General features: G+C 43.2%; 1 protein-coding gene across 2 annotated transcripts in view; it reads left to right on the plus strand.

The window, feature by feature from the left end:
* SVOP (SV2 related protein) overlaps positions 1 to 16159 on the plus strand; it is a 70724-nt gene that overhangs the window by 36291 nt on the left and 18274 nt on the right. For both annotated transcript variants that reach the window (XM_077876032.1, XM_077876031.1), the window contains 4 exons: positions 220 to 344; positions 13066 to 13129; positions 15186 to 15311; positions 15596 to 15724. In XM_077876032.1, the coding sequence (XP_077732158.1) occupies positions 220 to 344; positions 13066 to 13129; positions 15186 to 15311; positions 15596 to 15724 (444 nt within the window). The remainder of the gene's footprint in view (positions 1 to 219; positions 345 to 13065; positions 13130 to 15185; positions 15312 to 15595; positions 15725 to 16159) is intronic.

The following is a 16159-nucleotide window of genomic DNA, read 5'->3' on the forward strand; positions in this document are numbered from 1 at the left end:
TCTCAGGCCCCTATATATTAAATGCCAATCATTGGGGCAACCAAGAATGCTGCAGAATTTTCCCACAGCCCTTCCCCCTGGAGGTTGGCACCATCCCACAGAGAATCTGTGCGGATTGCTGTTTAGCATGACCCCATTGATGACTTTCAACAGGTTTGGGGGCCACATGGCCTGGAGGTACTGAGAAGCTCTGTGACTTGGTGTCTTCCTTCTCCACAGGGGCTGAAGATCAGTGTGCTCTGGACTCTGTACTATGGCATCCTCAGTGCTTTCGCACCCGTGTACAGCTGGATCCTGGTGCTCCGGGGCCTGGTGGGCTTCGGGATCGGAGGGGTCCCCCAGTCGTAAGTAAACGCCCAGCTCTGGCCACCCAGCAAGACAGCCAGTCAACTATGTTCATAGCCTGGGGGGGATGCAGAGATGGTCCACTAGGGCTTCTGGCATCAAGGAGGTATGATGTAGCCAGAAAATAGTACCATTATCAGTAATGATTGGCAAAACAAAAGCAACATAATAGGGGCACCTGGATGGCTCAGTCAGTGAAGTGTGTAACTCTTGATCTTGGGATTGTAAATTCAAGCCCCATATTGGGCCTAGAGATTACTTAAAAATAAAATCTTAAGGGGCACCTGGGTGATCCAGTCAATTAGGCATCTGACTCTTGGTTTTAGCTAGGGTCATGATTTCAGGGTCCTGGGATCGAGCCCCACATCAGGGTCTGCATTCAGTATAGAGTCTACTTGTGATTCTCCTTCTGCTCCTCCTGCTCCTGCTTTCTCTCTTTTCTGTCTCTCAAATCAATCAATCAATCTTTAAAAAATAAAATCTTAGAAAAACACAACACAATAGCTGGAAAGTCATAAATGTGAAATAATAATAAAAATATAGATCATCTAAAAAAAGGGGTGGGGGGATCCCTGGGTGGCTCAGTGGTTTAGCACCTGCCTTAGGCCCAGGGTGTGATCCTGGGGTCCCCAGATGAAGTCCCACATCAGGCTTCCTGCGTGGAGCTGGCTTCTCCCTCTGCCTGTGTCTCTGCCTCTCTGTGTGTCTCTCATGGATAAATAAATAAAATCTAAAAATAAATAACTAATTAAAAAATAATAAAATAAAAAATAAAACTATAGATCTAGCCTTGATTGGACATATTTCTAGGCACATCGCAGCAGCCCCAGGAGGTATGTGTTATCAAATGATTGCAATCTCCCTTTTATAGTTGAAACCAAGACTCAATGGGTGAAATCATTTGCCCAAGACATATGGTGTGTAGTGGAACTAAGAACCCGAGTCTGTCTGCCTATAGCATCCATGCTCTTAACCATCACAAGGCACATGAGGGCCCTCTTCCTCTTCTAACCTAAGCATGAGGTGTGGTGGGCCTAATCAGATGCAAACTGAGTCTTTGTTGGTGCTGTTGTTAAGGCACTGAGAATAGTCACAGTTGTTAGAAGAAGCCACTCTGTCCTGGAAGATGGGCAGACAATGGCATATGGGGTGTATCTGACCTGCAGACTAGTTTTATAAATAAAGTTTTATTGGGGGGATCCCTGGGTGGCGCAGCGGTTTAGCGCCTGCCTTTGGCCCAGGGCGCGATCCTGGAGACCCGGGATCGAATCCCACGTCAGGCTCCCGGTGCGTGGAGCCTGCTTCTCCCTCTGCCTGTCTCTGCCTCTCTCTCTCTCTCTGTGTGACTATCATAAATAAATAAAAATTAAAAAAAATAAAAAATAAAAAATAAAGTTTTATTGGAACACAGCCACATCCATCATTTACATATTAACTATACCCATTTTCATATACAGCAACAGAGTTGAGTAGTCTCAGCAAAGACATTATTTCCTATCTGGCCCCCTAAAGAAAAGGGGCCATCCTATAGGATGATAATGGCCAATATTTAGTGTTTACTAGGAGGCATGTGCTTTTCTAAACAGTTTACCAGATTATCTCATGTAATCCCCGCAAAACCCTAGGTAAATTCAATTATTCATCCCATTTCACAGATACAGAAACTGACGCACAGAGAAGTGAAGTGACTTACCCTAGGTGACACAGTCAGAAAGAGGCATAGTGAGAATCTCAGGCCCTCTAAGTCCAGAGTCTAGGTGCTAACCATTGCATTGTACTGTCTCTCTATTAAAGATGCAAAGGATTTGGAAAGACCTAGAGGCAGATTGAGGATGATGTAGAATATTTCATATGAAGGGATCTGAATGAAAAGAAGAAGCCAGAGTTGAGTCCGAGGAAGGATAATAGTCCATTTGGGTTAGCTCGTTGGGGTGAGATATGTGAGAATTGAAAGCTAAGGTTGGACAGGTAGACCAGGGCAAGCTTCCTAAAGGTCTTGAATGCCAGGCCAAAGGAATTGTCTACAGGCAGTGTGGAGCCACTGAGACTTCTTGAGCAGGGGAGGTACTTTAGAAGTATTAATCTGGCAATAGTGGGTAGGATGGGTTGAAGGTAAGGAATAATAATTCTTGTTACAATAATTTAGGGAAATTTCCCACAAGGCCCAGTTTGTTCACTTATTTAATATTTCTTGAGCACCTACTATGGCACTGGCCTGTACTACACGCTGGGGATACAGCGTGAGCAAGACAAATACGGTCCCTATTACAGGTGGGGATCTCAGAAAACAGAATGTGAGATGGAGATTAGTGTGCAAGCAATTATTGAGATCAGCACCTGCAAGGGAGTGAGTAAAGCTTGAATGGACAGAGGGAGGAGCTGAGCAGAGCTGACCCTATAGGAGTTCCAGAACTGGAATGGCTCCTTAGAATTGTTCCAAAATGAGGCATGGGGGCTGGACCTTTATACCTTCACATCAGCCATATTGGACATGAGGTGCCCTCAAAAAGAGAGAGTGACCTTGGGCAAAGTAGCTACTTTGGGGCAAGGCAATTTCTGGCAGGGCCCCAATTCTGAGCCCTTAGCAGGTAACATTCCTGGTCGTTCCAGAGGGAGTATGTCCCTCAGTCCTGAAGGGTGAGTCCAGGTGGTATATCACAGAAACCCTTTGTACCTCTTGGATCTCCTTGCTTCATATAATAAGTCTACCCCATCAGGGAACAGCTTTTCCAGCACTCTGATTGGTCTTTTCCCTGAAAAGACTTAAAAGAGGCTGGCTAGTGAGGTAAACTAAAGTCCCTGTTATTGCTGCTGGTCTCATGGCTGCTGCTGATGCCTAATATCTCCCTCTCCAGCTGCTCGTGTAGGTTCCTATTGCCTTTGGCCAGCATTTCCACTGATCAAGATGGTTTACCTGGTGAGGTGTTCCAGACCACATGCCTGAGTCACTGTGCCCTTCTCAGGCCATAGCTGCTTCTTGTCCATTTAACACCAAAATTGGGCAGAGAATTACCAAGAGATGTCCAGGATATCACCTGGGTACCCCATTAGATAACAGTAACCCTATTGCCTCCTGATGCCCAGGATCAATTCCTAAGACAGAATGCTGACTCTTTCTTGACACAAGGAACCCAAATTTACTAAGTGGCAGATGTTACATAGGGTCTAATGGGATTCTTGTTGGGGAAGCATGCCCTGGGGGAAGCATGCCCTCTCTGGAACCAGGACCTCTAACTCCACAGGTGAGGCAATTACAAATTCCTCCTTCAACCCTTTGATTTCAGAGGATGTATTCCTTCTACATTGCACCATATGATGGACATTGACTTAAGGGTATATTTTATCCTAGAAGACAGTATCCCATCCTCACAGAGCATTATCTCCAAGCCAATGCCTCCATGGCATCTTCAAGAGGCAGTTCCATCCCCCATCAGGCCAGCATCTTCAAGGTACCATAAGTGGATTCCATGGTCATATACCACTAGGGCATCTCCTTTGATATGTATCAGCTCCCTCGGTCTCAAACACTATAATGTGGGATTCTGTGTCAATGAGTTGAATACTTTGAAAGCTGGTGCTGGCTGGGACCCCGTAGGCAGGAAAGGCAAACCCATGCCCAGAATATGTGCCAGTTCCATCAAGATGAGTTACTGCTCCTTCCACAATGGAAGATGTCCAGTACCAATACTATGCCACCATGTGACATGGGACGACTCCATCCTGGGTGCTCTGCGTTGGTCTCTGTTGCTTGCAGAATGGCAGAATGTGCATGAGGATCTGGCCCAATTGCCTCTTGGGGGTTAACAGTTCACTGGTTGACTTCTTGAGCCTGTTGAGCCTGTTGAATATCACAATTGGGGAAGAGTAAGAGAGGGAATCTAGAAGAGTAATGCTAACACTGAAGTAGTGTGACTTGGTCATGATTACCAGATTCAAATTCTGTCAAAAAAAAAAAAAATTCTGACTGTCCCTTAACAGCTGTGTGCTCTTAGGCAAGTCACTAAACCTTTCTACTTCTCAGTTCCTTCATCTCTACAATGGGGATAATAGCATACCTACATCATGGGGTCAGTTAGAATATTACATGATAGCACATGTGAAATGCCTGGGACAGTGTCTGGCAGAGAGCACTCAGTGAATGTAAGCATTTGCGTGGTCTCCCAAAGGCTGTGAAGCTCAGGTGTCAGTGTGACGGATGTTGGATTCAGTGGGTTATTAGGGAAGGAATAAATGGGGACAGGAGATATAACCACATGGATTGAATATGAAAACAAATCCCCAGACTCTTTCTGCCACTTAGAGGCTGGAAGGGCAGTGAGTGGCTCTCAGTTCCCTCCAGTCCTTCCTTCCCTATTCATTATTGACCCCTCCAGGGCTCTGCAGAGTAGACATCTGACATACACTCCTGGGCCTAGAATAGGCTTAAAAACCACCGGAGCTCAAGGCAAAGGCCATTAAGCCAAGCCTATAAATCTGGGCTGGCAGGGGCTTGTGGCCAATGTCCTCCATGTCTGGACCAACTCCAGGAATTCCTACAAACAGCCACTGTCCCATTCATGAGCCATTCATTGACTAGGGGACAATCTTTCCCTAGTGGCTGGAAAGAAAGCACTCTCAGAAGTACACATTAAATTCCTTTCCCAGGGATACTCAGGTAGATGATGGCTGAACCCAGCCTCCAAATAGCTACCTGAATTTTCTTCCCATAAGGGAGAAGGGAAAGGAACTACATATTTAGAATGTTCAGTGATCCTTGTTTGAAATGGTGGAATGAGAGGAAGAAGCAAGGTTTCCAGGACCTTGAGGGGGCTAGCTGTTGTTGGGAAAAGGTTACTTATTACTGTCTAATTAAACCTTAGTCATGAGACCCTTCAGATGTGTATTGGTGGGCCATGTGCTTGGGGGATGATTGCCAACACGTATCTTGGGGGTTTAGAGATAAAGGGAAATTTCTAAAGGAATTTTTATATGTTAAAGTAGACTTACAGGATCCTGGAGGTCGGGCTAAGATTGCCTTCTGGCCTTAGCCAAGTATGAACATTGAGGTAGTTGAGTCTGTAGAGGAGTGTCTCTTTGCCTGTTTCAAGGACTTGTCAGTGTGCTTTGTCCTCAGCTAGTCCTCTGTTCCCACATCACAGCTGACAAAGGGCAGAGCTCAGATTTAAACATCACTTGACCCTGCAAACATATTTTCTTAAATACTGTATAGCTTATTTGAGGAGAGCAAATAAAAATTAGAAATAAAGGGCACCTGAGTGGCTCAGTGGGTTAGGCATCTGCCCTCGGCTCAAGCCCTAGTCCCAGGGTCCTGGGATCAAGCTCCAAACTGGGCTCCCTGCTCAGCAGGGAGTCTACATCTTCCTCTGCCCCTCACTCCACTCATGTGTGCTCTCTCTCAAATAAATAAATAAAACCTTAAAAAAAAACAGAAACAAAATTACAGAAGAAATATTTAGCCACCCAAGAGAGCCACTGGCTTCCCAGCACTTCCACGCCAGCCATTTACATAAAAATAATCATGTCTTAATTATGCAATGTTCTTAACTAGTTATAAAAATGGCTCCCCTGAGTTCATTATTTGGAAACATTTAGTTGCAGACTTCTTTTAATTGAAGGGTTTTTTTTTGTTAAGATTTTATTTATTTATTCATGAGAGACACACACAGAGAGAGAGAGAGAGAGAGAGGCAGAGACACAGGCAGAGGGAGAAGCAGGCTCCATGCAGGGACCCCAATGTGGGACTCCATCCTGGAACTCCGGAACCACGCCCTGAGCTGAAGGCAGACGCTCAACTGCTGAGCCACCCAGGCGTCCCTAATTGAAGATATTTTTATATAATTAAAGCAACCAAGAGTTTCCATTCATTTAGACTTTGCACCATCTCACAAAACCAAATGAGTAAGTCTTTGCTGTATAATTTTTAAAAGTGCAAAAAACAACTGAATTTTTTCTTTCAGTTTTATTGATGTAGAATTGACATCTAACACTATATATTCAAAGCATATAGCATAATAACTTGACTTACATATCTTGCAAAAATTATGACCTCAATAAGTTTAGTTAGCTCATCTGTAAACTGTATTATTAATAAAGAGCCCATCCCTCAGCCCTGATCTGTGCTTTTTTATGTGCTTCCTTCTATCCCTCTTTTTACTTTTAAAATTTTTTAAAGATTTTATTTTTAAGTAATCTCTACACCCAATGTGGGGCTTAAACTCACAACCCCAAGATCAAGAGTCACATGACTATGACTGACTGAGCCAGCCAGATGCCTCATTCCTTTTTTTCTTCTATTATTTCTTCTCCCAAAGTAGGTGTTTATACTGGTCCTTGGTACTAAAAATAGTAACATTAATATTGATCATTATTGTAATGTCCATTGAGTGCTTACCAAGTCCTAAGCACTATGCTGTTCATTGACAACCCTATCACTCCCAGTTTACAGATGAGAAATTGAGGCTCAGAGATTGTTAAAAAAAACTTGCTTAAGGCCAGATGGTTATTAAATGTGGTGTGGAGTTACCTCTTGCTTTGTAACAAACAACCCCGACATTTATGGCTTAACAACAATTTATTGAACTCATGATTCTGAACTTGGGCAGTTTGATTGTTCTGGGCTCAGTGGTGCTCACTCATGTGTTTCCAGTCAACTGGTGAATTGGATGGGGGCTGGCTAGGCTAGCATGGCCACAGCTGACTCACCTGTGCTCCACAAGCCTCTCAAACTCCAACTGGCTAGCCCCAGCACCTGGTCACCTGCACCTGGGCAGGGGTTCAAATCTGCAAGCAAAAGCCATAGAGTATCTTGAGATCCAAGCTTGAAATGGGCACAATACCACTTCTATTTCACTTCTATTCTCTATTGAACGAGAGCAAGACTCAAGGCCCAGATTCAAGGGTTGGGGAAGTAGACTTTGCATGGAGTGACTTGTAAGGAAGCAAGATACAGGGAGGGAAAATAGTGGGGCACCTTGTACAAACCATCTACCACATGGAGCAACTGGGTTCAAATCCACACCCATCTAATGCCAAAGTTCTTACATTTGAACAGATGTCATGAAAGGATTCTGAGCTTATATAGTCAGAAAGTCCTGGTAGATCATTAATGTCTGCTGGGTCCCTGGTACTGATTTGGAGATGAATCTGGGGATGTAGAACTGGAGGTTCTGAGTGGTTTCTATTCCCTTTAATTAAGACAGGAAAGAAGATCACATTTGGGATGCCAAATAATTACCTTTTCTCTCTATGGAGGAGCAGCAAGAGGGAAGAGACTTTAACTCAAGCGAAGAAATTAGAAGTAACTTTATTTTTATCATTACAAGTAATACCATTTCGTTTTAGAAAAATTTAGAAAATGCAAATAAGCATCAAAAATGATCATTGCCTCTAATTACAAAATATACACAAAATATATGTAAGAGACCTGTTGGCACCAGGACAGATTGTTTATTATTTCCAGTAGTGGGTGCTGTGTATTCCGGCAGAAATGCCCCTTAGCTAAGAGACTGAGATGGAAACCCGCCTTAACTGGCACCCTGGTTGTGTGTTAGCCACTTTTAAAGATTAATGCTCATGGAAGCTGCCCATCTATTCCACCTTGAAACCTCCTTAGAAGATTCTTCAGATTGGTGTCTAGAGCTTGCTCACAAACCTGTCCTTGGCACTGCTCTTTCCCCTCAAGACCAAGCAGAAATGCCAAATGGAGATCACAGGTCACTTCTTTCCAAGTATGTGATCCAAATGGCAAATCTCTAATTGCCAAGTGCTATAAATGTGATTATTTTCAGTGGGAATTTATTCACACCAGTATCAACTGTTTCTTGGCATTGCTACTTTCATTGCTCATTCTTTTATTCTTCAGTGTGATTGTAATAATCATCATACTTTGGATGAAGATCAAACAGCTCATTTTCATAATGAACTGCCATAAATAATGGCCAAGTAGGGGGCACAACGATTGCAGGAAAAAATGTTTCTTGTGGCTTAGGTGGCAAAAACAAGAAATTGAAAAACATCTAAGTATTCATCAACAGGGTTGTAGCTGTTTAAAAATAATGCAGTAGATCTATTATATGTATGTTAATATGGAAAGATTTCCAAACTGTCTTACTGAAAGCAGATCCTGATACAGAGATGCTAGAGCAAGTAGTTTAGTCTGGGAGATCCTGCCGCATGTATCTCCAGATTGTCCTGTTCAAGGGATGAGGGAACTGTCATTTGTTGAGAGCTCCTCCTGAGAAGTTTAAATTCCTTGGCACTCTTGGTCTGCCACAGAGGTTGGCAGAGCAAGTTTTAATAACCAGAGAAAGCACCAGGGGAGAGTTGCAGGTGCTGACAGTTGGAAACTAGATGGACATGCATGGAAGTGGCAAGAGTTGGAGCATTTGTATGGGTGAAACATGAAGACTATGCTGCATACGTGTTAAGGAAGGAAGGGAGGGAGGGAGGGAGGAAGGAAAAAAGAAAGCAAGGAAGGAAGAAAGGGAGGGAAGACAGGAGGGAGAGAAGAAAAGGGAAGGGAGGAAAAAGGAAAGATATATTGTTTAAATTTATTTATTTATGTAGAGAAGGGGCTGGAAATTTGCAAAGCAAACTCCTGGTTGATATGGCTCTGGGGGAGCAGGATGGAAGTAGGGGCAATGGGGAAGAGGAAGAATCATCATATACTCTGTATATTTGTGTATCGCTAAATTGTTTTACAATGAAAATGCCTTCATGTACTACTTATGTAACAAAAAAAAAGAAAAAGAAGAAAGAAAGAAAGAAAGAAAGAAAGAAAGAAAGAAAGAAAGAAAGAAAGAAAGAACTCCATTGGAATAGCATTGGAATAGCATTGGAATTATTTCCAATAGCATTGGAATTATTTCCAATAATTCCTTCATTATAAAAGGAAATCCTTGCCATCTAAGGACAGGAATAGCTTTGCCCTTAGAATATGCTGCTGCATGGTTAGTAGTTTAATTTGGTGGAGAAAAGGTAAACATGCCTTTCATCTTATTATTATGGATTTTTAAAAATAATGTAGGCACATCATTTGGAGAATAGCACAAAAATTTCAAAGAAGGGTACCTGGGTGGCTCAGTGGTTGAGCATCTGCCTTTGGCTGGGGTCGTGGTCCTGGGGTACCGAGATCGAGTCCCACATCAGGCTCCCTCCATGGAGCCTGCTTCTCCCTCTGTCTATGTCTCTGCCTCTCTCTGTGTGTCTCTCAGAATAAATAAAATATTTTTAAAAATTTCAAAGAGGTCATCCATTGTAATCACTATAACCCTCCGTAACCACTATAATCTTGGTCCCCATTCTCAGAGCTGAGTTAGTGAAATTCCTAATGGTTTTTGTTGAGAGAGGTAGGCATATAACTTGGGCATATAACTTGGAACAAGGTTTTTTGGGAACCGCTTTGGTAATATATATCAAAAGCCTTAAATCTATACATGCCCTTTGACACAAATTCCACTTAACAGGGACTTATCCTAAGGGAGCCACATGAAGACAAAGATGTTTTTAGCCTAAAGATGTTTACTAAAGTATTGTTTGTAATTGTGAAACCATCGAAATAGGGAAATGGTTGATAGGCTACAAAATTTAGCAGATCTGGATTAGAATTTTGGCTCTTCTACTTACTAACTTACTACCTATGTGATCCTGGTCAAGTAACAATTTACCTGGCATAGATCTAGAGGAGAAAATGAGAATTAAAGATATATACACACACAGAAGATTATAATTATCTACCCCATTGATTTGAAATGTTTATTGAGTGAGATAATGCATGTAAAACATCTAGAAGAATGTTTGGCACATAGCAGGTGCTCAATAAAAGGTAGCTATTATTAAGAAAAGTATGGTTCATGCATATGATGGAATATATGTGTGTAAGAGGATTTTAAATGGCATGGAGATGCTATTTATAAATCGAATAAAAAGTAGGGTTCAAAATTCTTGAGTATGATGTTAGCTAGAGAGAGATCTCGAGAAAGAAAAAGAGAGATAAAGACGAAAGATCAAGACAGGAAGAAAGAATATACTAAAATACTTATATTGTGAAGTAAACTAAATGGCATTGACTTTCTCTTTATACTTTTCTCTAAATAGAGTATATCTGAAATACTAAAGTCCTAGCCTTTCCTCTGAGGCCCCTAAGAATTTTTCCTTCTTTGAGTTGGGCAAACTGAACTAGTAAAGGGATCCTAGGAGATCTAGATGGGTCTACAAACCCCATCTGTATCGAAAGGTCCATGGAGGGACGTTTGGGTGGCTCAGTGGTTGAGGTAGTGATCCTGGGGTCCTGGGATCGAGTCCCACAACAGGGTCACTGCAGGGGGCTTGTTTCTCCCTCTGCCTATGTCTCTGCCTCTCTATATGTGTCTCTTATGAATGAATAAATAATATCTTTAAAAAAAAAAGGGAGTCCATGGAAATTAGTCTCTCTCTACCCCATCTCCCTTATGAAGAGCGAGGAGAGTAATATGAAGCCATCTAGTTGCTCATATGCTTGACTTAGGTGGGAGATGTGGGAAGAGAGAAGGCCTCTTCCTAGCAAAATGAAAGGCAGGGCAGAGAAGTAGTTTAGAGGTTTCCTTCTCTTTCCAGCATGGCCAATGGCTGAAGAAGTAAAAGACAGGAGAAGGGGGCATGAATGTAGTAGATGAAGGAGGCAGCTAGTATAGTTAGGGCATTGGTTACATTCAACAAACAAATAAATTGATAAAGCAAATAAGAAATATATTGAGGATAATGAGGCCTGGGTGTCTCAATGTTGGAGAAAGGAATTATAAACATGGAAACTGGAAGGGCTAGAAAGAACCCTAACCTTGGGGTGCCTGGCTGGCTCAGTCAGTGGAATATGCGAGTTCAAGCCCCACGTTGAGTATAGAGATTACTTAAAAAAAGAAGGAAAGAAAGAACCCTAACCTTCTGGTTGGACTGAAATTGAAAGTATCAGTGTGAACTCATTTTTTTTTAAATACATACACACAGATATAGAAATAGACATAGATGTATAGTGTGCATGTGGAGAGAGAGAAATGAAGAGACCAAGAGAGATGATAGATAGATAGATGATGGATAGATAGATCTCTTAGCTTTGTCCACTGAGAAGACCTAGGAGCAATGACAGACCAGTAGCAATGAGCACACTCCACACTCAGATCTTGGTTTCTAAATACTGTCCTCTACCAAGAGGAACCAGGACTTCTTAGAAAAATGGCTGATACCATGGTTGAGGCAAGGAAATTATATCAGGAGCCTGAACATCTTTTTGTGCCAGAAAGTAAAGAAGTGCTCAAAGAATGATGGAGGCATGTAAAAAAGATATAGAGATTGGATTGAAAAGTCTTCCAGTGGCCAGATGGGACAGTCTGAGCATCAAAAGAATAATGGTTAGTGGCTTACAACCCACTGAATAAAATAGGAATCCACAGGTCCATAGTGATTAAATGAATGAATAGATAGATGATAGATGATAGATAGATAAAGGGGAGAAGGGAAAAAAAAAAAAAGAGGGAGAAGGGAAACTCTTCCTTATAGTATAATATCAATCCTAAATGTAGAAAGAATAATGGGAATAAAAAGTACCACCTGTTACCACCATAGTAGCATTGATTCAGGCAGAAATTGTCATTGAGGGGGCAGCCCCGGTGGCTCAGCGGTTTAGCACTGCCTTCAGCCCAGGGTGTGATCTTGGAGACCCAGGATCGAGTCCCACATCGGGCTCTCTGCATGGGGCCTGCTTCTCCCTCTGCCTGTGTCTCTGCGCCTCTCTCTCTGTCTCTCATGAATAAATAAATAAAACCTTAAAAAAAAAAAGAAATTGTCAATGGATGGAATACTAAAGCTGGTGATACAGGTTCTATGGGGAACAGGACATTGGCATAATCTCTGAATTCTTCCCTACAAAGTATTTAGTGATCACAAATGAAAAAATGATAACTTTAGGATGGAGAAATCTGTCAGACATCAACTTGATCCAATGACGAAGGTTAATGTCAGCAGCAATGAGATGAGTTGACATCATGTGGCCCTGATGTAAGGCATTGGGGAGACCTTAGTATCATTTCTGTGGGGTTCTTGCCAAGCAAATGTGGCCTGAGTCTGGTCTCAGGGAGACTTCAGATGGACTTAGGATGAGGGGCATCCTACAGAATGAAAGGCCCATACTTTTTAAGACTATTCAGGACATGAGCATTAGGGATAACCTGAATAATTTTTTTCAATTCTAGATTGAAGTGCCCATTATCTCACACCCTATTTTCCCCTAGATTTCCTAGGTTGTGGGTAGGGCTCCATGGCAGCAGTTATTAAATTCGAAAACCATGTGGGGAGTTAGTTAAGTATGCAGATGCCAGAACCCCACCCCTGAGAGTCTGTTCCCAGTGGTCTAGGGAAGGGCTTGGGGATCAATGTACTTAGCCATCCTCCCAGAAAATTCTGAAGTTAAGTGGTCCACAGACCACCCTCAGAGGAATGTTGGCCCAGAAATTCAGAATGTGTCAGATTCTTGATTTCTGCTCAGGTCATGATCTCAGAGTCATGAGATCGAGCCCCATGTCAGGCCCCCTGCTCAGCACAGAGTCTGCTTGTCCCTCTCCCTCTGCTCCTCTCCCTGCTCTCTTGCACTCTCTCTCTCTCTCTCAAATAAATAAATACTTAAAAAAAAAAGAAATTCAGAAAGCTGTGGCAGTCCTAACCTTAACTCCTTTCCTGTCTCTCTGCTTTCAGGGTGACGCTATATGCTGAGTTCCTTCCCATGAAGGCCAGAGCTAAGTGTATTTTGCTGATTGAGGTAAGGAGGGGGGTCTGGGTTCCCCAAGAGTGCTCAGTCCCTGAGCAGGAGATTCTCAGGTGTCCTGAGCCACAGGATAAGGAAACGGGAGTTTGTCAGTTACGTCAATTAGGACATGGTTGGTTTGATTTTTTTCCCTACTATACAGATAAGTGCTTTGGTTGACAACAAAAATTCAATTTCTTAAAAAAAAAAAATGGTGGCAGGCAGGTGGTATGTCATTCTTGTTCTGGAAATGTTGTGGGTTTTTAAAAGATTTTATTTACTTATTCATGAGAGACACAGAGAGAAGGCAGAGATATAGGCAGAGGGAGAAGCAGCTCCATGCAGGGAGCCCGGTGTGGGACTTGATCCTGAAATTCTGGGATCACACCCTGAGCCAAAGGCAAAGGCTCAACCTCTGAGCCATCCAGGCATCCCTGGAAATGGTCTTTATCTGAGAGTTGCTGCCGAAGAGGACAGCCTAAGGAGACCAAAACTCCCAGCCCTCATCCATATCACCCTCTACCCCTGTTTGCATCCAGACTCACCTGTATCTTGTGTTGGTGGCCACCTCTGCAGCCTAGAGGCGGCCTTAAAAAGTTCTTGGTCCAGCTAGTCCCTCTCAAACCTTCTTTCTACCAGGGTCTTGTGACCATTTTCCACTCATGATCTGGAAGCTCTCAGGACAAATATGTAGCTGCCCAATGTCCCCTCTCCATGCAATGGCAGTAGGGTTTATTTGTCCTTTCTGGACACTGATGTCTACAGTGATGACGATGATGCCATTCTGACCTCTTTAGTCAACATGACCATATTGACAGTATTAATTACATTAACCCCACAGCCCAGTTTACCACCCTGGCTACATCTACCCTTGACCAGTAAGGATGGTAGTTAGCTGGTCCAGATTGGTATGGATCAACCAACTGTTCAAATATTGAGATGCATCTGTGCCAGCAGATCCTGGTCTCTGATTTCTCCTCATCACCTGACACCCTATGCTCTCATAGAACCCCTTAGAACCCCAAGTTAACTCCTGGCTCAGTCATGGTGTGCATGTGTTGGGAGTATATGACTGGTGTCTGGTATCCATTCTGGTTGGTCAGCACTGTACCAGTTTCTTAGACATTTTGACTATCACCCCTGGTTGTCAGCAACAAAAATAAACTATGTTTAAGCAAACCGGGATTTAGGAAGCCTCTCGCAGACTCCCAGAACTGATGGGGAAGCTAAAGGACCATGTTTGGCAATGGACAATAGTTGCAGGGTTCCGGCAGGAGACAGCATACTCAAATTAGGATAATTTGAGGAGGGTTGGATAAAGGGACTATTTCTAAATAACCCCCGGCTTGAAGTTCCAGTTGCCAGGCAAAGGCAGGAAATAATTAGCAGTCCAGAGAGAGAGAGAGAGAGAGGGACAGAGAGAGTTGTATGTCAAGATCTGTTGGACAGGAGCTGTGATCTTTTGCTGAGAGATGCAGCCAGCCCCTGACTAGCTGGTGGAGAGGGAGCCAGAGGAATAAATGCCCCAACCTCTCTTACCTTCCCCCTTCCCTCCCATTTCCTGTGGGGCTTCTTATTGGCTGCCCTCAGTGGGAAGCCAAGACAGGGAGCTGGTGTGCAGCACATACAAAGGGCAAGATGGGAAAGGATGGGGAGTGACTCCAAGAGGCACACAGAAGATATTCAGCCCTGTAAGGAAGAGGCAATTGTGACAAAGGATACTAGGGCCCTATTGGTCAAGAGATATGGATGTCAATAGATAAAAACCAATGTGCCAATTACCATATTGACCTCACAGGAGGGAGCACTGATCTCATTAACTTGAGCTGCCACATTGTACACTCCAATGGGTACCTTGCAAATATTACACCATGTGGATGGCACCCACAGGAGATGGACAACATGGTGGCCCTGGCCCAACCATATGGACCACCGGAAAAGTGGTGGCCATTCTGACTTTACAGACCCCAACGACCCCTTTCCCATATCAGTAGCATTGTCTACAATGATGCTGACATTGCTCATGTGCTAACATGCTGCTCCCATCACTGATCTTATTTTCCTGTGCCAGGTTTTCTGGGCCATCGGGACAGTGTTCGAGGTCATCCTGGCTGTGTTTGTGATGCCCAGCCTGGGCTGGCGCTGGCTACTCATCCTCTCGGCTGTCCCGCTGCTCCTCTTTGCGGTCCTGTGTTTTGTAGGTATCCTTTAAGACATCTCAGTCTTTGTCTCTTGGCCTCCTGCTACTCACTATATTCAGTGGGGAGGGGGTGAAGGAGGACACTGTCCTGTAAGGATTATTTTTAAGATATTGGGGGGGGAGGACTATGACAGCAACACCCATTAATAATAATAATAGCAATCATAACTACATGAACCCATTCCAGAGCCCTCATCCTTAAAGACACCACAACTAGATGGAATATGTGGCTGACACCCAGTGTCCTGTTCCATCCTAACCTGCCACACCTATCCCCACAGTGGCTGCCAGAGAGCGCAAGGTATGATGTGCTGTCTGGGAATCAGGAAAAGGCCATCGCCACCTTAAAGAGGATAGCTACGGAAAATGGAGCGCCCATGCCGCTGGGGAAACTCATCATCTCCAGACAGGTCAGTGCCTGGCCCACTGTCTGTGTCCTACGTGTGTCTGTGCACCTGCATGGGAGTGTGTGCATCATGGGATGTGGTAAATCCTGAGACCAGCAAAAAGAGCAGAAGCAGACCAATTCTCCAAAAGCCAATTTTCCTGAATTAACTTGGGAATGTGTCTTTTTACAAAAAACATGTTTCAAGGATCATTCTTTTTGAATATATGTAATAAATGGGAATATATTTTTCCTATGTATATATTGATACATTTATTCCTCAAAATGTTCTCTCTACAAATATATTAATGAAATCTATTCCAAAATATATTCAACAAATACATTCTCAAATATATTCAAGAAACATTATTAATGAATATTGTCTTTTCAGGTACTAAAAAAATACATTTTTATTCACAAAGACAATAGTCATAGGTAGACGAAACCACCTATAATCCAT

This window comes from Canis aureus, chromosome 27 (assembly GCF_053574225.1).
Source record: "Canis aureus isolate CA01 chromosome 27, VMU_Caureus_v.1.0, whole genome shotgun sequence".
Lineage (NCBI taxonomy): Eukaryota > Metazoa > Chordata > Mammalia > Carnivora > Canidae > Canis > Canis aureus.